Below are 22,076 nucleotides of genomic sequence, written 5' to 3' on the forward strand. Positions count from 1 at the left end.
CTTCGACCTGTTATTAATCCACCACCTCTATTGCTCAGACAAATGCAACAAAATTCTCTTTTATCTCCTGACATCTAGCTCCTTCCTACACCAATCTGCTTACCACACTGTCACCAAAGTTGCCATTTTTATAATACTGATTTCCGTTTCCTGTGTAAAGTTTTTCAGTGACTCCATACCTACGGAGAAAGCACAGAGCCCTCAACAGCCCACATAAGGCCTTCCGTGATGGGGTACCAGCCTAGCCTTCCAGCTTCATCTGCTCCCAGCCTATCCTACACCGTCTCCGGGCTAAGCACAGCTCTGCACATTCTCACCAAGGCGCCTGCTTGTGCATCCTCCGTGCCCCAGCTGTACCTGACTTACCCCCCCGCCCCAAGACCCCGCTCAAGTAATATCTTCTCTCAAATACTCCTCAGCCCCTCTCTGTCTGCCATAGTTAGCTCTTCTCCTCCCTCCGTGCTCCTCCTGCAGTGGGCACACGTCTCTGTTACTGCACTGCTTGGGATTGTGACCAGCCGGGAAGCAGACTCCCAGGCAACAGGCAGCACCTGTATGAGTGGAAAAATTGTTCTTTAAAAATCTCTTCCTCCTTCCCTCCCTCCCCCCTCTCCTTTCTCACAAACACACATTCTCCCTACACACACGCGCGCGCGCACACACACACACACACACACACACACTGCCCTGAATTCTTTTTCCTTAAATTGATCACTAATTTAAATCCAGTCCTGAGCACAGTTGTTTTTAAGTTGTCCTAACCTTTTGATTTATTGATTTTTTTAAGTACACACAGCATTTACTGAGTTTTAGAAATTGGATTCTGTACTTATTTTTCTGTACTGTCCTATTTTTTCTAGGATAGTTTTATTTGGCATTTTAAAATATTGAAGATTTTTGTAGAAGCTCTTGTTTGGGTCTTTATTTTCTGATGGCATATTGATCTCAAGGAAATGATGTTTGTATACCTTTAATTTTTCTCCCAGCACTATTTGGATTGCATTATGTTCATTCAGGGAAATAAAACTATACAAAATCTCTCCAAGTTTGGATATTCCTTCTGTTCACAGCATTTATATGATTTCTCAAAGTTCTTGTCTACTCTGCCTATAAAAGAAAATGTATTACACTGAGAGAATATACTTGGAAGAAAGAAAAAAAAAAGGGAGAGAACCTAGTTCATTCCCAAGAGTCTACCTGCTGACCTTAGCGTCAAAGAAAAGTTCTCAGGTTGTAAGCAAACTAAAAAAGAACTAAGCCAAAAGAGAGTGACAGGGGAATGCCCACCTCATTTGACCATGCCTTGTTTCAGGGCCAGCGCCTGGCCTTGGCGGCCTTTGGCGGCCTCAGGCCTCTCCTCTGTGTCTCTCTTTCCCTGGACGCTGCTCTTCTCTCTCTCTTTTGGTGACAGCCACCGTGACAAGAATGGGGTCCACTTGCCACCAACATTCCTCTTCTGAGATTGACTTCTACTGTAGTTAACGCTGGAGGAGATCTGACCCAAGCTTGTCACACTGTGAAGAGCAGCATTGCCTCCCGTTTGGAATTGCACCATGCCTTATGCCGAGGGCATTTTCAAACACTGGAGGAGGAAATGTCTGATTCATTAATGAGTAATGTACCACCTTCCTCCCCAACTTGTCTCCTCTCAGTGCTTCTCATTCTGACTGTTCAGCCAGGTTTATCCTAGTCAGGCCCTGTATTTAAATGCAACTGGAAAACGTTGCTAGGCTTATTTTATGTAACCTTTACACACCAAGAGAGAGATTTCTCCACTTTGATTTGTGGGTCTGCATTTTCCCGTGTTCCTGAATTAATTGGATAAAATCTGGTAGCTCTTCAAACAATCTGAACTATAAAATTACATCCATTAGGCTGAAAAACATGAAAAATAATTTTATAGGATTTCACACATTTTAGCACTCTCTTAACCTTGAAGGGAAGTTCAGCCTTCACATTTTGCAGAGTGAGGAAACATTCTTGTTTGACTCACTATTGATTAATAGGGCAAAAGTCTGTCCATCAATCAGGATTCTGGCAGTTCAATGTATTTTCTGAACAGGAATTTTTACAGTATGTGCCATGATAAAACAAATGACCGTTTATTCTTCTTGCCTAGAAAGTAAATACTTTTAGCTACTCTTAAAGGACAGAGATGTTTGCTAAAGATTTTTAATTTATGAGGGATAAACTTGAGAATATAGAGGCATTCTCTTCTTTTTATATTTACTTTCATCATCTCAGAATTGGACAATGATCTCAATCTGTTAACAACTAGAAAATGCACAATGTGCTCTTATCTCAAGATTCAGTCATGTTCAACTTGTAGAATGATTATTGAAAGAAGAAGGGATGCAGTACTGGATAAGATTTTTTTTTTTAAGCATTATTTATCTCTCTTTGAAAGAAACAACATTTGTATAGTAATCATTAACAATATTGACAGAGACCAGAAAACTTAGAAACATTCATTACAACACATGCCAAGTATTCTTGTACCAAATTTAACTTGTTTCCTCTTTGCTTTCAAACCTCTGATTTTTAATAAATGTGTTTATTATAAAATAAAGTATGCAAATTAATCTAAAAACATTCTTCCTGTTTCAGAAACTTCATGTGAGTGACAGACTATCACATGCAGTAGCACTTACCTACACAACACACAAATCTTTTCTTTGATTTATAGTAAAAAAAAAACAAAAACAACTCTCATAAGTATGCCTTCACATGGTATTTAAAACCACCTGTCAGGAACAGGTTACCCTGCTAATCATTCTGAAAACAGTTTGTCAGTTCAGCTGCATATTTTAAATACACAGCAGCAAAAAAAAAAAAAAACAATTATGTGCATTTTTAAAACCTATATGTGCTACAGAGACCTTAAAAACCTATTGTTCTCCAACAACTAAATAGGTTTTGCCCAAATCTTTTCACTCTGATTTCTGTTGGTAAAAAGGTGATTGTTCTTACTTTACTCCATTCACTAACAGCTATTATAGATTGCCACATAAAATACATGCATGTGACATATTTATACTAAATATTATTCATTGTCTATCTGAAATTCTGATTTAACTGAGTGTCCTCTATCTTTATTTGCTAAATCACAGTGGGGATACAGGTCCCTCTTTTTTGTTCTTTAAAGGTAAAGTAAGGATTCCTTATCTGTGATTCCTCCTTACTATGGGAAGCCCTTACGGTGGCCTTTGTCTTGGAGTGCACTTGAAGAACCTGAACGGGTTTAGAGGAAAACCACAAGATGGACAAAGAGTGGGAAAATAAGAAATAATGCTATTTACACTGTGAATGAGAAAACCAAGGTGTGTGTGATGAAACAATCACCAAGTATTTGGAGCAGTCTCAGTCAGTGTTTAGTGCCAAGTTCCTCATTTTTGATGAGAGAACACAAAAATAGGCTCAAACACAAATCAGGCTAATAGGCAAAATATCTACATTTATTGAATGCCATTGCATGCTGTATGTCTCTCATAATTTATATCTCTAAACTTCACGGCCAACCTACAAGATGTGTACAATTATCTCCATGCTTTGGATGAAGAAACTGGCACTTAGACTCAGAAGGTATATAAATGGTAAAGCCCAGATTCCCGTCACACATCTGGTGACACCAAGCCCGTACTCTCCCTAACACCCCCACCTCCTATCCAGAACTTTATGTGAGCTCTTGGAAGGAATCTCATAAACTCTACTGTCAGTAAAACCAGCCAGCAAGTATTGAAAATAAGGTTTTCTCATGGGTATTTTGGGTCACTTAATGTGGTCATACAAAGGAAGAGCTGGACGGGCTGATAAATCCTGAAAACTCCTTCTATTCCTTTAATCTCATAGAATCATGGTAGTGTCTGGCTTCATAAGTGGCTTTTGACATGTATTGTTTTGTCTTTTTAAATTTAGTTTAGGAGAAAAAGATGTGGCTCAAGCAGTTGGGCTCCCATCTACTATATAGGAGGTCCAGGGTTCAATGCCCAGGGCTTCCTGGTGAAGGCAAGCTGGCCCACTCATAGAGTGCCGGCCCATACAGGAGTGCTGTCCCGTACAGGAGTGCCGACCGATGTGGAGAGCTGGCACGACAAGATGACGCAAAAAGAGACACGGAGGAGAGACAGTGAGAGATGTATCAGAACAGGGAACTGAGATGGCGCAAGAGAATGATCGCCTCTCTCCCACTTCAGAAGGTCCCAGGATCGGTTCTTGGAGCCGCCTGATGAGAATACAAGCAGACACAGAAGAACACACAGTGAATGGACATGGGGAAGAGGGGGAGCGGGGAAGAAAGAAATAAACTCTTTTTAAAAAATAGTTTAGGCTCTTTTGATAATTACAACACAAAGTGCTATATCGTTATATGTAAGAATCAAACATCAGTAAAGCATATTTTTAAAATTTGCTTTCTCAACACCCCAGTGGATCCATTCACTTTTAAATTTAGGTTATCATTTAGGGTTTAAAGTTTATCCTACTGTATTGAAAGCCACAGACTATAAAGGCAGGAATTCTCAATATCTAGCTAAACAAGTGCATGTCATGCAATGGGTACACACAAATATTAGATTAATATTACATGATACAGTGTACTATGACTCTTCATAAAAACCATGAATTTTTATAAATACAATATTTTAAATGTCTCCAGAATCTCCTATTGGAATCTTCTTTCCTTAACTTTTTTTTTAATGGGCCTACTTTTAAAGTTAATGGAAATAATATATTTGTGGAGAAGGCTAAAAATTTTACAAAGGACCTCACTCTGGCAAGTCTTCTTGCAGATTTAGCCATGACTGTTTTTATGACTGCAATTTCCTTGAAATGGGGCCTCAGCCATTTTCCATCATCATAAATCCCTTTTATACACTTAAAAGCAGGATTGAAGTGTTTTCCAGTTTTTATATCTTGACTCTTCACTTAGATACATTATTTCCATCTAGAGATGATGCTATGTAAATATTATAGACAATTTTGGAATTATCTAGCAGGAAGAAAAACTAGTATATCACCTCAGAAATCTTATTAACTAATTAAAGGATGATTTCCAATGTGAAATGAAAAAGTATTCGGTAAATAAAGAGACCATTTTTTGTCCCAAGTACTTGAGTGTTTTATGTAAAGTTGCCTTTATGCAGTTGACTTCATATTTGAACTAGGAGGTTTGTGGTATTTTCTACTGGACATAGTTTAGTCAGAATGTTTATAGGAGCAAGGGAGTAAAAGAATCACAATGAAACTAGTGACGAAAAAAAAAAACAGAAAACTTTACTGGCTTGTTAGCTTAAGATCTGACTGGATATAGATGCTCAGAAAATTACATTAGGAATCTGTCTCTTTCCATCTCTGGGTTCTCCTCTCCCTTGGATCAGTTTCATGCCCAGGTAGTTTTCTCCACAATAGTGAAAGAGATGATCACCTGCCACTCCAGGTTAACATGAGTTTAGTACTTGTGATCTCTGAAGAATGGTGTCCTTCTAGCAGCCATATTAAATCCCAAAAAAACTCTAATTTTAACTTAGGTGCTCACTGATCAAGCATTGTGTCAAAGAGTGGAGTTCATTGTACCTGATTTGCATGCTGACCCTGTGCCCAGGGAAGTTGGCCATGTGATTGACAGCTTGATTCGATAGGGGAGGGAGAAGTTTCAAGAGATGCTAGGAGAAGTGACCATGGATGCAGAGCAGGTAAAAACAAGAGTTTACTAAAATGCTGTGCCTTATGAATAGCAATATTTTCTAGGAAATGCAAATAATTCAAATCTGTTCAAATAAGCATCTTACTTTAAAAAAAAAAACAATTAGAAATATATTCAGAGGAACTGAATTGAATGTTTAGTACATTTTAGCTATTATTATACCCTCTTTGAACCTCAGTTTCCAGCTAAAAACACAGGAATAACCCTTACCTTTCAAGATAGTTACCCATATTAAAAGAGATGATAAAATGACAATGTCTTATATATTGTAAAATGTTATCTGTATACAATAGGTATAAATTATTTTTTTGTCATAAGATGATCAGTTCCAAAAGAAAGCAAGGTTACCCATGTCAAAGTTTAGAAAGTCTTTTTCTTAAAAATTTATTCCAATACACCTGTTGTAGTTTTACCAAGAATTAATACTCAAATGCGATATGCTTTGTATAAAAGGCAACACGTTTTGCTTAGTGAGGATGACAGTGATGGGGACAGTGATGGTGGTGATTGGCATAGGTAGGTACTCAGTAAATATTCAGAGAATTAAATGTGTTATAGACCCATGTGGGATGACAATGCCAGTGTATAGTCAGTTTAGTGAGAATATGTAAATGGCAGACAGAGTGGAATAGCTGGTCTTAAGGTTACACTGAACTGGTATTCCTAGCAGTCTTCTCTAAAGGAAATGCTCAAATGCCAGTGGTTTAATGGCCAAGGTGCCACTGAGGTGATCACTCCCAGGAAATGTTTTGCTAGTGAGATTATCTTAACTAAGAGCTGAAAAGAAATAAAGAAATGTTTTATGGGTGATTCAGTTTCACCTGATATGTGCTCAACATTTTAAGAGAATGGATTAGTCAGCCTGTTTGAATCATCTTTACATGCTCCTTTTAGTAAGGAACTCAAAGTTGGTTAAATGGCTAGCACTATTTCAGGGAGGGAAAAAAGACAGTAAAAAGACCTTCTATATTGAAAACCTGATCCAGGCCAATCACAATAGTAATAACTATATCAAGAAAAAATATATGAAATGCGAAAGTATTTCTGGAGTCGCTACCAATATAAATATTAAAATTGCTCACATAGCCAGATCTGGCAAGTTATAGAGGTGGAGAATTGAAAGCAATATATGCCAAGTCAATAGCATTGGAGTAAAATAATTTTAGAAAAACAATGTAAGAGTTGAAAATTGTTAGAGTTGGAAAATACTTTGGAGTTCATTAGTTTAACCAAGAAGAATGTTGTTAAATGTTTAAAAACCATCCCTTGGGGTGGGGTGGTGGGAGACCCTGATATGTAACATTCACCAATTTCTTCACTGTAAATACTTCCATTATGGCTGATTTCAAGCTATTAAGATGAGGTCATTGAATATAAGTTGGGAAGAGGTGTGCATAATAGGCTCTCATAAGCAGTACCAGTGGACTCTAACACACCACTGGTTTGGTGTCATGGTTTTGCAAATTAAAAAACAGCTGAGATCAAAGGAGATGGGTGCCTTGCTTTAGGTCTTATGACTATTTAACTGCACTGCCAAAAACTCAGGATTGTGAATGTATTATGAAGAAAGGATCCTGACTGATTGCCTCAGTTGCTCTGGTAACCCTGCCTGACTCCCCCAACCTGCTTAGGTTTCTCTCTGGAGCCCCCATTTCCACATTAAGTTAGACCTTTTGATCTTTTTGTCTCTTCTACTGGCCTCAGAACTCACTAAGAGTTGGCAAGTATCTTATTCGTCTTTATATCTTCAGCACTCTGCAGTTTGGCACATAGTTGATGCTCAAGAAGTGTTTGTCAAAGGAAGGAGCAAACAATAGGAATATAGACCTACTGTGTGCGAGGCACTGTTCTGAATGATGTATATTCATTAATTCATCAAATCCTCATAATAACCTTCACAAAAAATGAAGTCAGAACTCTAATCACTTCCATATTTTAGATAAGGAAATGGAAGTTTAGAGAACTTATTTGCCCAAGGACACAAAGAGTTGAATGGATTCAAACTCAGCCGTCTGACTCCTGAGCTTGCACCTTGACCACTCAGCTGTCACTCAATTAATTGGCAGTGTCATCAGGGTACACAATTCAGCAATAGATTTAAAGGGTCTCTCTCCATTCCTTTTGAACAACACAAAATATTTCCTGGAGAAGATCTATTCTGACCAGCACACATCTTTATTAATGGAGAAGCACCTTAATTAATTGGAATGATCTGGGAAATGGAGTAGATTAGGTGATTAATTTTTCTTATTATCTGAGGGTTGAAAAGAAACCCTTACTTTAATCCTGAATGTTGACAAGTTCCATTTTCTTGCTTTAGGAAAAAAATTAACCTTTCATTGGTTTCTGAATCTGAAAAGCAGCAGCATCACTTGCTATCAGAAAATGTAAGAAATACAAAGATGGTGTAGGAGATTGGGGTTCTAGCTGCAGAATATGTTCTGTAAGGTTTTCTCTTTAAATAGAAAGTAAAAAATCCTCCTTCCCTACCAGTTTTCTTATGATTTTCCATGTCATCAAGCAAGATAAAAAGGCCCATTTGGGGAAGCTGACTTGGCCCAATGGATAGGGCGTCCACCTACCACATGGGAGGTCCACAGTTCAAACCCTGGGCCTCCATGACCCGTGTGGATCCATGACCACAGTGCTGATGCGCTCAAGGAGTGCCCTGCCATGCAGGGGTGTCCCCGCATAGGGGAGCCCCACGCACAAGGAGTGTGCCCCATAAGGAGAGCCGCCCAGCGCAAAAGAAAGTGCAGCCTGCCCAAGAATGGCGCCACACAAACAGAGAGCTGACACAACAAGATGACTCAACAAAAAGAGACACACATTCCCATTGCTGCTAATAAGGATAGAAGCGGTCACAGAAGAACACACAACGAATGGATATAAAGAGCAGGCAACTGGGGGGAGAGGGGGCAGGGAGAAGAGAGAAATTAAAAAAAATAAATCTTTAAAAAAAAAAAGAGGGAAGTGGACTTGGCCCAGTGGTTAGGGTGTCCGCCTACCACATGGGAGATCCACGGTTCAAACCCCGGGCCTCCTTGACCTGTGTGGAGCTGGCCCATGTGCAGTGCTGATGCGCGCAAGGACTGCCCTGCCACGCAGGGGTGTCCCCCATGTAGGGGAACCCCATGCGCAAGGAGTGCGCTCTGTAAGGAGAGCCGCCCAGCGCGAAAGAAAGTGCAGCCTGCCCAGGAATGGTGCCACCCACAGGAGAGCTGACGCAGCAAGATGACACAAGAAAAAAGAGACACAGATTCCCAGTGCCACTGATAAGGATAGAAGTGGTCACAGAAGAACACACAGCGAATGGACACAGAGAGCAGACAACTGGGGAGGGGAGAGAAAGAAATAAAAAGATAAATCTTTAAAGAAAAAAAAGGCCCATTGGTACACTTTCTTGGAATCTAGTTAATTGAGGTTTAGTATGCTGACTGATCTGTGTACCTTATGATGTGAAACTTATTTTTAAAACATAATGCAATGTAATACTGCACATTAAAAAAAAAAAGACCTCTTTTGAATGCTCCTTCTAAAAGCCCAGGGAGGGCAGCGGACTTGGCTCAGTGGTTAGGGCGTCCATCTACCACATGGGAGGTCTGCTGTTCAAACCCCGGGCCTCCTTGGCCTGTGTGGAGCTGACCCACGCACAGTGCTGAAGCGCACGAAGTGCTGTGCCACGCAGGGGTGTCCCCCACGTAGGGGAGCCCCACACGCAAGAAGTGCGCCCTGTGGGGAGAGCTACCCAGTGCGAAGGAGGGTGAAGCCTGCCCAGGAATGGCACCGCACACACAGAGAGCTGACACAGCAACATGACGCAACAAAAAGAGACAGATTCCCATGCCACTGACAACAGAATCGGACAAAAAGAAGAATGCGCAGCAAGTGGACACAAAGAACAGACAACTGGGGTGGGGGGGAGGGGAGAGAAATAAATAAATAAATAAATAAATAAAAGTAAAAGCCCAGGGAAAAAATAAATTAATGCGCCCAATATTAACGGGCATCCATCAACTGAGATGCAAACTGGTTGTAGGATTTTTTCTTCTTTTGATAGTAATGGTTCATTTATTTCCTTCTTTTATTATTTTTCTTTGAGACAATAAGGTAATGTCATTTATTAAGCTAATATCCCATATTTTAGAAGATACATTGATATCACATTGAGAAACACATTTAACTTTTCACATAGAAATTTTTTGCCCTAGAAGGTTTCAGTGTGTTATTTACAGTTTGTTTACAGTTTGCAATTGTCAGACAATTAGTCTGAAATTTTTTCCTCTACTCATTGTCACCTTCTTTCCCTCATTAGCACCAAAAACATTCCAGTACATTTCAAAACAATGAGAATTATATATAAAAATAGCAAGTATAGCCTCCCTACATTTATATACACTGTGTAACTGTCAAAGTGCATTCAAAGGTGAGGTCTCTTTTTGATACTTACAGCAGTCTTGTGAGAATTTTGGGCCCTAATACCTAGAGGTGAACAAATTGTCTGAAGACACACAGCTAGAAAGAGGAAGGGACAAATCAGTGTTCTGATTTTATGATTTCGTCTCAGGTGCACCCTTCCTCCTAGCTCGGGAAACTGCTTCAGTGTTGTGAATCAGAGGGTAAATCCGAGGGTTTAGCAGAATGCCTGCAGCCTGAGAAACACGCAATACGCATCACCATTAGTATTAATGTCGTTATTGTTTATACTCTTCCAGTTCTTTACCTTACTAGAGACTTGTTTGCCCTCTGGTGCATTTGTACTTTTCTAGCCTTGCTTACTCCTTCAAAGCCTGCTCTCCTAACAGATGTCTTCATTTTAGACCCTTAATATCATTATACCTTTGACCTTCTACCCTGGGTTTTTTCCATCTCTCATGAATTTGAAGAGTAAGTCACAAAACCTTGTACCTTATCTTACGGCAGCCCTTGGAACTCCTAAGCAATTCTTTTGTTCATTTCTTGCTAACATCAGTGTGCCTGCCTGACTGTGGTAATTCTAAACCTCTTCTTCCACCATGAAGTCCCTGGTGCCTCCTCTACATCCATCATTTTCAGCAGATGATATTGGGCCCTAATTTATTTTGAAAATATTGAGGTCATTTGCCCTGAATTCCTTCAACATCCTGTATCTTCATCTGACTTTTCATCCTTTCCAGCTGTCTCAGAAAAAGTGACACTTCTTACATTCCAGGGTTCCTGGAATGCTGCTTGCTCCATCGGACTATTGCTCTAACATTTTTTACTTCTCTCATTTGCCTCTTTGTTTTCCCCACTGCTCCAGTCTCATCATCTTGCAGTTCTCCTGATCATGCCATGTGCTCTTTCCTGTCTTTATCCTTTAGAACAAATTACTCCTTTCTAGGAATTTTCATTCCTCATCCTTCTTCAAGACTCTGCTCTAGCAATATTTTCAGTCTTGTTGATCACCCTTCCCATGTGTTCCTGTAACTGTGTGTTAGTCCATTTGCCTTCACCAGTGACTGTGAGCTTTCTGAAGAGGGGCACGATGTCCATGTATTCTAAGTGCCTACCTAATTAGGTAGGTGCCTCGCCCTTAGTAGGCTTGCAACAAACATGAGCAGATAGCTTTCCTACATTTTAAGAGTAAACTCCACTTGACCCTGCTATTGCCTTCTGCCTGTCCTTCCTTTGACAAACATTCTACTTCCTCACTACACATTCCCTTGCAATTTAATATGACTCCATTATTGGATCTATTGAAATTAGTCTCTTGAAGTTCAACAAAGATCTTCCATGTGCCTGCACCCTCCTTTTGTAGACGGCCACTTGGCTTCTGTGATACAGCACAGTATCTGCTCTCTCGATGCCTCACTGACCTTCCTTGTCTCATGTGGGCACTCCCCCAAGGTTTTGTTCATTTGCCTTTTCTTCCTTCACCTTGTCTCTCCATGAACATATACACTCTTGGTTTTAACCATGATGTCTATGCAGATAAATGCAAAGTTTATCTACAGCCAAACTACAGTCCCAATTTCTCCACCAACAGAGAGTTTTTAATTTTCTCATCCAGAGATGGCAAGTATTTGGCACTCATGCCTCCGCCTGCCACTGTCTTGCCCACAGCAGGCATTATTCATTGTGCGCTGCTTTGCCAGCGAGGACGGCCCCTCCTCAGTCCTTCTCATTCGCCTCTATTCTTTGATGCAAATACTCTGCCAAGAATTTTCATTCTTCACTCATTCCAGGCACCTGCTTCTAATCAATCAGAATTAGTAAACAATATAAAACCTACCAGTCATCCCTGTAGTAGAACATTTTCACTCATTCCTCAATGACACATCAAACTAAACATACTGACTACCCTATTTTTGTAACTTGCTCCACTTTTACCCAGGTCACAGATGGCTAAGAAGTTTTACCTTCTCCTGTGTACTCCACTCATTTGAAATCGTATTGCTTTAGATATGCCTGTCATCCATCACTTCCTTTCTCTTCTTGAGGCCACCTGTTTCTGGCACTTATTATCTCTGCATGGGCCATAATAATATCCTCTCAATTGGTCTTCCCATTGCAAGACTTTCCTTGTTCTAGGCCACCTTGCCTCCGGATCAAGCTTCCTAGAATAAAACCTTGCTTTTTTGACTCTCCAGTTCAAAACCCTCCAGTAATTTTCTATTCCTTCTTAAAGCTCCCAATTTCTAGCAATTTAGTAGAGTAAAATTAGCTTTGATTTTGGAGTCAGAAAGATTTAGTTCAAATTCTGGCTACTCTACTTATCAATTATTTTACTTTACTTAATTTTTCATTTACTCATTTATTCAACATATACTTACTTAATGCCTCCTCCGTTCCAGGCTCTGTGCCCAGTACTTGAAGTATAGTGATGAGCCAAAACAATTTTGTCTTTGCCCTCCTGGAACTCACAACATAATGAACTCCATCTTATTTCTCATTCTATTCATTCTAAGTTCTCTCCTTCCCAACCTAACACTCTGCCTGTAACTATTATATGTAGAACGCATAATGTTTACAACTTGTGCACCTTACGTTTTAAAAAATTGGTTAACAAATCCATTCCTGCATCTTAGTTGAAATATGGTCCATTGTGCATGTTTTCATTTTAGTAAATAAGCTTCTTGACTTGGTAATGAACAATATGTTGTTTTTCCCTGAAAAATAGTTCTAAGACTTGAGTCCTAAAAATTATATTTTATTTACGTGTTTTCAGATTGCTGTTTTTAGGTTCCCAGTTTTCTTACATTAAATTAAACATGTGTCTGTCCAAAACAATAGGTTAACTATAGCCAATTTATAACCATACCTTTCTTCCACCACACAAAATCCTATAAACAGCATGTGATCATTTTGCTTCTAGAATTTATGATTGTTTTCTTCCAAAAGGAAGCTAAATTTAGCCTACTAATTCTACATACTTCCAGGGAAACAATGCCTGCTGTGATTTCTAGAATAAATGAATCTGAACCACAATTCTTTCACTTGACTAACAGAAAAAGTTTAAATATCAACCTAGTCATTTAACCACAGATATTAAACCACATTAAACAACCAACAAGGGTTATAAGAAAGAAATTTGCTATGTTCCTTATTTCATTGCTGAATGAGTCTAACTTCGTTGCCGTGTGGTTCTTAGTACAGAACGTTGTTTGCATCGCATAATGGCTCTCTAAAATTACTCCTTCATGGCTTGAGTTCTAAAATTAAACCATGTGGAGTCATGTCCATCTGCACAATGCATCTTTATGTGAAACCAGCTAGAGGTTTTTGTTTTCGCTCTTAAATAAAAAGTCCAGTTAGAAAGCTTTGTTTCTAATAGCTTAACTGATAGAGTTCCTCAGTTTTCCCCCCTTTGTTTCTAGTGACAGCTAAACTGCTTTTGCCTTAAACATGTCTTGGCAGATAAACTTCTCACAATGAAGGCCCCCACCGTGCTTGCACCTGGCATCCTTGTGCTGCTGTTTACCTTGGTGCAGAAGAGCAATGGGGAGTGCAGAGAGGCACTAGCAAAGTCCGAGATGAATGTGAATATGAAGTACCAGCTTCCCAACTTCACTGCAGAAACACCCATCCAGAATGTCGTTTTACACAAGCATCACATTTACCTCGGTGCCGTTAACTACATTTACGTCTTAAATGACAAAGACCTTCAGAAGGTTGCTGAGTATAAGACCGGGCCTGTGTTGGAACACCCAGATTGTGTCCCGTGTCAGAACTGCAGCAGCAAAGCCAATTTGTCAGGCAGTGCTTGGAGAGATAACATCAACATGGCTCTGCTTGTTGACACATACTACGACGACCAGCTCATTAGCTGTGGCAGCGTCAACAGAGGGACCTGCCAGCGGCACGTCTTTCCACCCCATAATACTGCTGACATACAGTCAGAGGTTCGTTGTATGTACTCCCCACAGCCAGAAGAAGAGCCCAGCCAGTGTCCCGACTGTGTGGTGAGTGCCCTGGGAACCAAAGTCCTTCTGACCGTAAAGGACCGTTTCATCAACTTCTTTGTGGGCAATACCATAAATTCTTCTTACCTTCCCGATCATTCCTTGCATTCAATATCAGTGAGAAGGCTCAAGGAAACACAAGATGGTTTTAAGTTTTTGACAGACCAGTCCTATATTGATGTTCTACCTGAGTTCCGAGATTCTTACCCCATTAAGTATGTCCATGCCTTTGAAAGCAACCATTTTATTTACTTTTTGACAGTCCAACGGGAAACCCTAGATTCTCAGACTTTTCACACAAGAATAATCAGATTCTGTTCCGTAGACTCTGGATTGCATTCCTACATGGAAATGCCTCTTGAGTGTATTCTCACTGAAAAGAGAAGAAAGAGATCCACAAGACAGGAGGTGTTTAATATTCTTCAGGCTGCATATGTCAGTAAGCCTGGGGCCCATCTCGCTAAGCAAATAGGTGCCAGCCCAAATGATGACATTCTCTACGGGGTGTTTGCACAGAGCAAGCCAGATTCTGCCGAACCAATGAATCGATCCGCTGTCTGTGCATTCCCGATCAAATATGTCAACGAATTCTTCAACAAGATCGTCAACAAAAATAACGTGAGATGTCTCCAGCATTTTTATGGGCCCAACCATGAACACTGCTTTAACAGGGTAAGTCACACAGACTCTTAATAATAGATTTTAGTGGCTGTGCTTCTGGGATAGATGAAAATTGCCATGATCTGAAGAGGGAGGATATTTTCTGTGTGTCCTCCTCCTATATGAAATTCCTGAACAGAAAATTAGTGCCTATGACATTTTGATACTATGTGTTAAATTTGGTAAAACAAGAAAAGTTTGAATAGTTAATTTATAAACATTTCCTTCCCACATTAAAAAAAAAATTGCAAACTCATTTCAAGAAAATTTAGAGGAGTCTCCATTTACAAGTAAAATCATAGCTCAAAGAAAAGTTAATGTGATAACTAAAAGAAAAAAATAATATAATTTTACAACTTGGATTTGCACATTTGCAACACCTTTGACTATTTAAGTCATGTAAGTTTATAAATTGTCCTGGTTAGAAATACACAAATTTTAACACAATAGCAATTTCTGTAGAATACAGCTATTGAGTTCCAATGCAGTCTTTGCAGCATTTAGAAGATGTTCAAGTTAATTTGTGGGTTTTGAAGGCTTTTTCCTTATGAGACCCCATTCTCTCATATAGGTATGATTAATCTATATTCTTGGCATGACTGAAAGAGACTTAACTAAAAAGAAGAATTTCTTTGAAATTTTGGTAAATAAAACATTTTGTAGAGAAGCTTTTGCTCCTAAATCCTTCCTTCGGATCTTGACTTTAATCATGGACTGCCTTCTTGAATAGACATGTTATCTACCAAGTTCTAGTTTAATCATTTTTACCTGGTTGGTATTTGATATTTAAAAACATGAATATGTTTTGTTGATAATGGTTTGCAGTTATAGAAAATGTTATTTTCACAGGCACATTAGGAAGATTCTTAGTTCCTTTGATTTGGAGGTAATAAAAGCTTTAGAGTAGATGCCTACCAGCTATAACCAGAGGATATATACTGCTGGTAATCAGTTCGCTTGATCAAAATAAAAGCACCAAATTCAGAGTTAGTTGTGACCTTGGCTTCCTTGGTTTGGACCCAGATCTGAACATATGGCCCAGGTTCTGCCTCCTTACATAATGACTCCTAGTGATCATATTTGGATCAACAAATAGTATAGCTTTTGTGAAGACAATTTAACTTTGTAAATGTGTATCATACTCACTATAGCAGTTTTCAGTCTAAGTAGCAGAGATTATAATTGCAAACAGGAAGAACGTTAAGCATGTCCTTAAGTATACAATTTGCAGGAGGGTACCAAGGGCATAAGAATTTGGAAATGTTTGGTTCACTTTTGTTGGGCTTAAATGTCTGGAATACTTCCCTGAATGCACACTCCAGGTTGTTTTTTACATGAAGCTATAAAAATACTTAAGAAAAAGTGAATTCATTTTTTGGTCAATTATGAACAATAACTTCCCCCCTCGCCTCCAAAGTATGTGAATATACATAATATAAATACACAGATATTCCAACTTAGAATTATTTGTGCCTTCACATGTTTGGTATATGTTGCATACTCTATAATGGAATGGAATTGCTCATGAGGCTGCCTCTTCACTGGAAAACACAAAAGAAAATAAATGAAAGGACTTTAGAAACCTATAATTAGGGAATAAAAGTGTAATACTAACAGCAATACAGAGAAAACACTTTTCCTGCACCCAAGAAGTAACTTTAGAAATGCAAGTTTAGAAAGAGTCTATTAGGAATTCCTCCAGGGCCTCTAGAACACATGACTTTGCTATTTAAATCATGTCCTGTTAAAAATTAAGAGACTTTACCTTACAAGGGTAAAATGATATCTCATGATTCTATTTTGTCCATTTTAGCCTCCAGATATAAAAATACTTACAAATTCTAGAAATTCTCCAAACACATCTGAACTTTATTCTACCCCTTTGAATTTTTTAGTGTTCCAAGGGGAACAAAAGGCAGGATCTTCCAGTAAAATTCAGGTCAGTTTTATCATCCAGGAAAAATGCCCAAAATGCACTAACCACTCCTGAAACCATTATCACTCCCATCACAAAAATTCTTGTGGGAACCAAGATGGAACTTACCAACATAGTCTTAGAGGAGAAGCCAATTTCTACATTGGTCAAATTCCACGAAAACAAACACGTTTAAACTTCCCTATTTATTCATCTGTTTATCTTCTCTGGTTACCAAAGATCATGATCCTCCAAGACTATACCCATTGTCTGTTTTCACATACCCCATCCACAGAAAGACATTGGATTGCCCCCAATAATCAGCATGTAATTATTTCCCAACTTCATCTTAAAATGAAGTCACCTAGAGCCATTATACAGGCAAAAATAAAATGATTTGCAAGATCAGTCCAGTCTGGAGAAACTCTAAGCAATAAGATGACTCCAGTTTGTTTGTACACATTTACTTGGCAGGAGACAAGTGACCCTTCCAATTACTTTTTTATCTTTTTTAAAGATTTATGTATTTATGCCCCCCCACCCCCACCCATTATTTGCACTCGCCGTCTGCTCTCTGTGTCTGTTTGGTGTGTGCGTTCTTGTCTACTAGTTGTCTTTTTTTTATGAGGCACCAGAAACTGAACCCAGGACCTCCCATGTGAGAGGCAGGACCCAACTGCTCGAGCCACATCTGCTCCCTCCAATTACTTTTTGGAACTGAGTTTTTATTTTGGCATAAAGTTTGATAAATAAACAAAACATACTGTAGTTTTGTTATTAACATCTCTAATTAGTCAGGTACTTATTGAGGGACTATTGTGTGCTAAGTGGACAAGGGTGAGAAAGCTGCAGCAGTAACTTCTCTCTTAGGCTTCTGGCCCGTCCTGAGTATGTGAGCACAGCCGCTGAAGGAGTTTTCTGACCATCCTTGAGCTGCCCACTATGTTCAGAAAGCTTTTATGGATACAGGATTAAAAAGTGAGAATACCAGAACAAGACTTAAATTCTTGGAGTCCACCAAGTACATCAGGCCTGGCTTTATCTCTCTGCATTGATCAGCTATAAAAACTGCTGCAAATGCTGGAGAAGCTATTGCCAGGACCCTCTCCAGGCTGTTCAACACCCAGGCAGAAAGGGCTCGGCTGCATCCCCCATTGGCCCAGCAGCTGAGGCTGCCCTATTCCTTTGTGCACACGCGAACATCGAGAGCCAAGTCTCCACAGCCAAGCCCCAGCCAAGCCCCAGAGCTATAATGAGTGAGCCAGCCCATCACCATTGTCCTTAGCCCTGGGTGACCCAAATTAGCCACCTTCTCTCTGTGTCCCTCAATGGACATAAGGGAAAACATTTTTTATTCTGAAATAGGAAAACAGAGAAAGATTTTTTTAAAGACATTGGATCACACTATATGTCCATGAATTTAAGGCAACTCCAAATATTATAAAAGCCATCCCTCATTTTTCTACTAAGAACTGCAAAAAAAGAATTTTATATAAGTGTTCAGATGTAAAGGAATTAGTCAGATGTCTCCTAAAGGTATTTAAGCTATTCATTTACTTACACATGCTTATTTAAGGTCACATATTACTCTTCCCACTCTCACATTTCATGAAATCCTTCAATATACTCTTCACCTGCATCTTCTTTTCTTATCACCATCATTAAAGCTACCTTTTCAGTCATCTAATAACCTTCCAGATGGCAGCATTTTAATTCTAAGTTATTTGAGTTTCAGAATTCTTTGACTCCACATTTAATTCTGTCTCTGGAAACTTAGCCCCAAATTGCAGATATATAATCACCTAAATTAATATTCATGTAATGTAGTATATTGTTCTATAAATATATATTCTTGAGCATCACAATATAAGCATTTACTATATTATTTTAAAATTGATTCTTAAAAGATTTGTTTAGAGTGGCTTCTAACACTTAAAACTGTGAGATTGCATACCCAAGAATAATTACTAAAACTGCCTGCAATTGCTTTGCCTCCTTTTAACCCGTTCACCAGGTGGCCTCTATAATCATTCTAAACTAGTATTGATTGAAGTTGTTTTCAGCTAATGTGTATTCCCTAAACAGCACATTATTGTTTGAAATAAAGTAATGGAGAAAATGCCCCATAATATGGAGACTTTGTAAAGCCACAAATTTGGGAAGGGAAAAAATCTTACCTTATTCTTGGGTAAAAAGTGTTAAAAATTCAGTTAATTTTAAGCAAATTAACTGGAATTTCCAAAAGTCTCATATCAGGGATTTGTTAACATTAAAATTATTCCAGGAAAGACCTAGCATCAGAACACATTGGGCCAATCTCCTACAAATAAGAATTGATATTGAACAAGGGAGTTTTTAAAATCTCCTTATCAACAAAGATTCTACACTTACTGAGTGAAGTAGAATAATGGGTTTTTGAAAGATTTTTAATCAAAGTTGAAATAAAAAGGCATTCTTGAAATAGCTCTCACTTACCCAGAAAATACATTCATCAGATTATGTTGGTCTTCTTGTAATCCCGTTATCAAAATTTTACTCTCTATATAAGCATTTGAAAAGAATAAAAGTAGACTTTGGGCAAATATTTTCGCAAACATAGTGGTCGTTTTAGTGACCAGTTTGTTAGTTGAAGGGGAAAAGCATACACTTGGGTGCCAGGCAGACCTGAGTGGAAGCCCTGACTTATTGCAACCAGCTGTGTGATTTTTGTCAAGTTACTTCTCAGAGCCTTGATCTCCTCATCTGTAAAATGCAGGTGATAATAATACCTGTGTCAGAGGTTTCTGAAGAATAGGAATAATGTATATGGTACATTAATGTATTAAGTACTTGGCACCAGAAGCAGACTTGGCTTAGTGGTTAGGGCGTCCGTCTACCACACGGGAGGTCCACGGTTCAAACCCCGGGCCTCCTTGACCAGTGTGGAGCTGGCCCATGCGCAGTGCTGATACGTGCAAGGAGTGCCCTGCCACACAGGGGTGTCCCCCGCGTAGGGGAGCCCCACACGCAAGGAGTGCGCCCGTAAGGAGAGCCACCCAGCGCGAAAGAAAGTGTAGCCTGCCCAGGAATGGCGCCACACACACAGAGAGCTGACACAAGATGACGCAACAAAAAAACACAGATTCCCGTGCAGCTGACAACAACAGAAGCAGACAAAGAAGAACACGCAGCAAAATAGACACAGAGAACAGACAACCGGGGCGGGGGAGAGAAATAAATAATTAAAATAATAATAATAATAGTACTTGGCACCGTAAAAGCATCATAAATTTAGCTTTTGGGGAAGAAGCATGACCTAATGAAATGAGAACAAAGCCAAAGAGATTTGGGTTCAAATATGAGGTCCACCATTTTCTACCTGTATGACCATCAGAGCATTATTTAAACCCTCTAAACCATTGTCCTACTCGCAGGACTACTGTGTGGCCAAGTGGAATAATGTTTGTAAAAGGTCCTAACTTAGTCCTTGGCACTTAATAAACAGTAGCTATTAGTTTAAGGAATACTTGTTTAAAGAAAGGCAGACTGGGAAGCGGATGTGGCTCAAATGATAGAAAGTCCACCTTCCATATGGGAGGGTCCAGGTTCAACACCCAGGACCTCCTGACCCGAGTGGAGCTGGCCCACACGCAGACCTGCCATGTGCAAGGAGTGCTGTACCACGCAGGGGCGGCCCCGCATAGGGGAGCCCCACACGCGAGGAGTGCGCCCTGCAAGGAGAGCAGCCCAGCGGAAAGAAAGTGCAGCCTGCGCAGGAGTGGCCCCGCACACCTGGAGAGCTGACGCAGCAAGATGACACAACAAAAAGACACATTCCCAGTGCCGCCAAAGGTGCAAGCAGACACAGAAGAACACACAGTGAGTGGACACAGCACACAACTGAGGGTTGGGAGAGTGGGGAAGAGGAGAGAAATAAATAAAATTTTTTAAAATAGAAAGAAAGGCAGACTAAGTTACTGAATTGTTTTCTGGTAGTCACATTACAGTCTTATTGCTTGTAAGGGTCTTTCACTTCTATTTCTACTTTGAGTTACCCACCTCCATAATACTTAATTCGTACCCTTTTTTTAAAAAACTTACTAGTTTAAAAATGAGTAGAGAGGGAGGAAGAAAAGTGAATCCCAATGTTACTACAGTCAAGCTGGAAGGTATAAAATGTCCTCTTTTCCCCAACTTTCCATTCTAACAGCCTATAGTACTGTGAGATATTGTGCTTATGTTCTTAGTCATACACTGCATCCATTTAAGCATTTGCTGATAGTGCTGTTTTAGAAAAAGTAAACCTCATAGGTTGTTTGAATCAAGCTTCCTTGTTTTTAAATATCATTTATCCTCAAATTCAAAAAGTAGCCAACTGCTTCCCAAAATAAAGGAAACAAAGTAGTAATTTTCCATCTCCGTTTCAAAGAGTGCCAAAGTTAAAGGGCCAGCACAGCAGAACCATCAAAGAAAGAAAGCAAAGTGATTAGAACCATTTGGAATGGGAACAAATATCAAAATAAGATGCAAACAAGGGATAATAGGAATAGACAGAAAAATAAACATACAGTGATGTTTCTTTATTACTATTATAAAGATGATAGATGAGTGAAATTGGGTTACATTTAAGTTGTAATGGAAGAAAATAATTGCAGTCTTCCATCAGGAAACCACAAGGACCATTATTGATCTCATATCCTTAGGGCATGTCTCATAATATTTAATAAAATAAACAAAGATTTATAATTTTCATAGGCCATATTTCTATTTCCACACCATTTGACCTGTAAATATAGAGGCAATATTACAGATAACAGCCATGTAATTAACTGGTTTAGCATGTCTTATTTAAACAGTCTAGCATTCTCAAGAGAATTACTTTGTGTTAAGGATGAAAAATGTGAAGTCAGATTTCAGGGGCTTTTTATTTCCTGTGCCCTGAAATGATAAAATGTTATCCTATTTTTAAAATACTATTGGGTATTCCTTAGTTCTTATATTAAACAGTCCTCCAAACCAAAAAACTAAGTATCTTGGTCATATGCCAAATATAATAGCTCCCAAAGCAAAATCTTGCAAGGAAAAAAATACTTGAGGCATAATAATTCCATGTGATGCTTAAAAAAAAAAAAAACTGGGACTGGATGTAGCTCAGTGGTTGAGCACCTGCCTTCCACATACAATGCCCTGGGTTCAATCCCAGTTCCTCCTAAAAAAAACCTAAGCCGAAGTTCATTAATTTTACACTTGATTCCTTTTTCTTCTACAAACTCTTCTTTATTCTCTCCCAGACTCAGGGAGTCTCTGCTACCTAACTTCTTTATTTGAATTCTCCATGCCACCCCTCCCATTAAAATGGCATATTTCATTACTTTATTTTTTAAATTTTTACATTTTC

General features: G+C 39.2%; 1 protein-coding gene and 1 non-coding gene across 3 annotated transcripts in view; both read left to right on the forward strand.

Moving 5' to 3' along the window:
• Window positions 1-22,076, forward strand: part of MET (MET proto-oncogene, receptor tyrosine kinase) — a 118,736-nt gene that overhangs the window by 14,786 nt on the left and 81,874 nt on the right. The window contains exons 1-2 of one of the 2 annotated variants that reach the window (NM_001281764.2): window positions 5,570-5,690; window positions 13,580-14,796. In NM_001281764.2, the coding sequence (NP_001268693.2) occupies window positions 13,594-14,796 (1,203 nt within the window). In that variant the 5' untranslated portion in view covers window positions 5,570-5,690; window positions 13,580-13,593. Of the gene's footprint in view, window positions 1-5,569; window positions 5,691-13,579; window positions 14,797-22,076 lie in introns of those variants that run through there. The other variant, XM_004449291.3, reaches the window with a different exon arrangement.
• Window positions 14,788-14,929, forward strand: LOC111759843 (small nucleolar RNA SNORA29). Its single transcript, XR_002793708.1, has one exon. It is a non-coding gene; the product is annotated as a small nucleolar RNA SNORA29 (small nucleolar RNA).

This window comes from Dasypus novemcinctus, chromosome 5, assembly GCF_030445035.2.
Source record: "Dasypus novemcinctus isolate mDasNov1 chromosome 5, mDasNov1.1.hap2, whole genome shotgun sequence".
In the NCBI taxonomy this organism is placed as follows: Eukaryota; Metazoa; Chordata; class Mammalia; order Cingulata; family Dasypodidae; genus Dasypus; species Dasypus novemcinctus.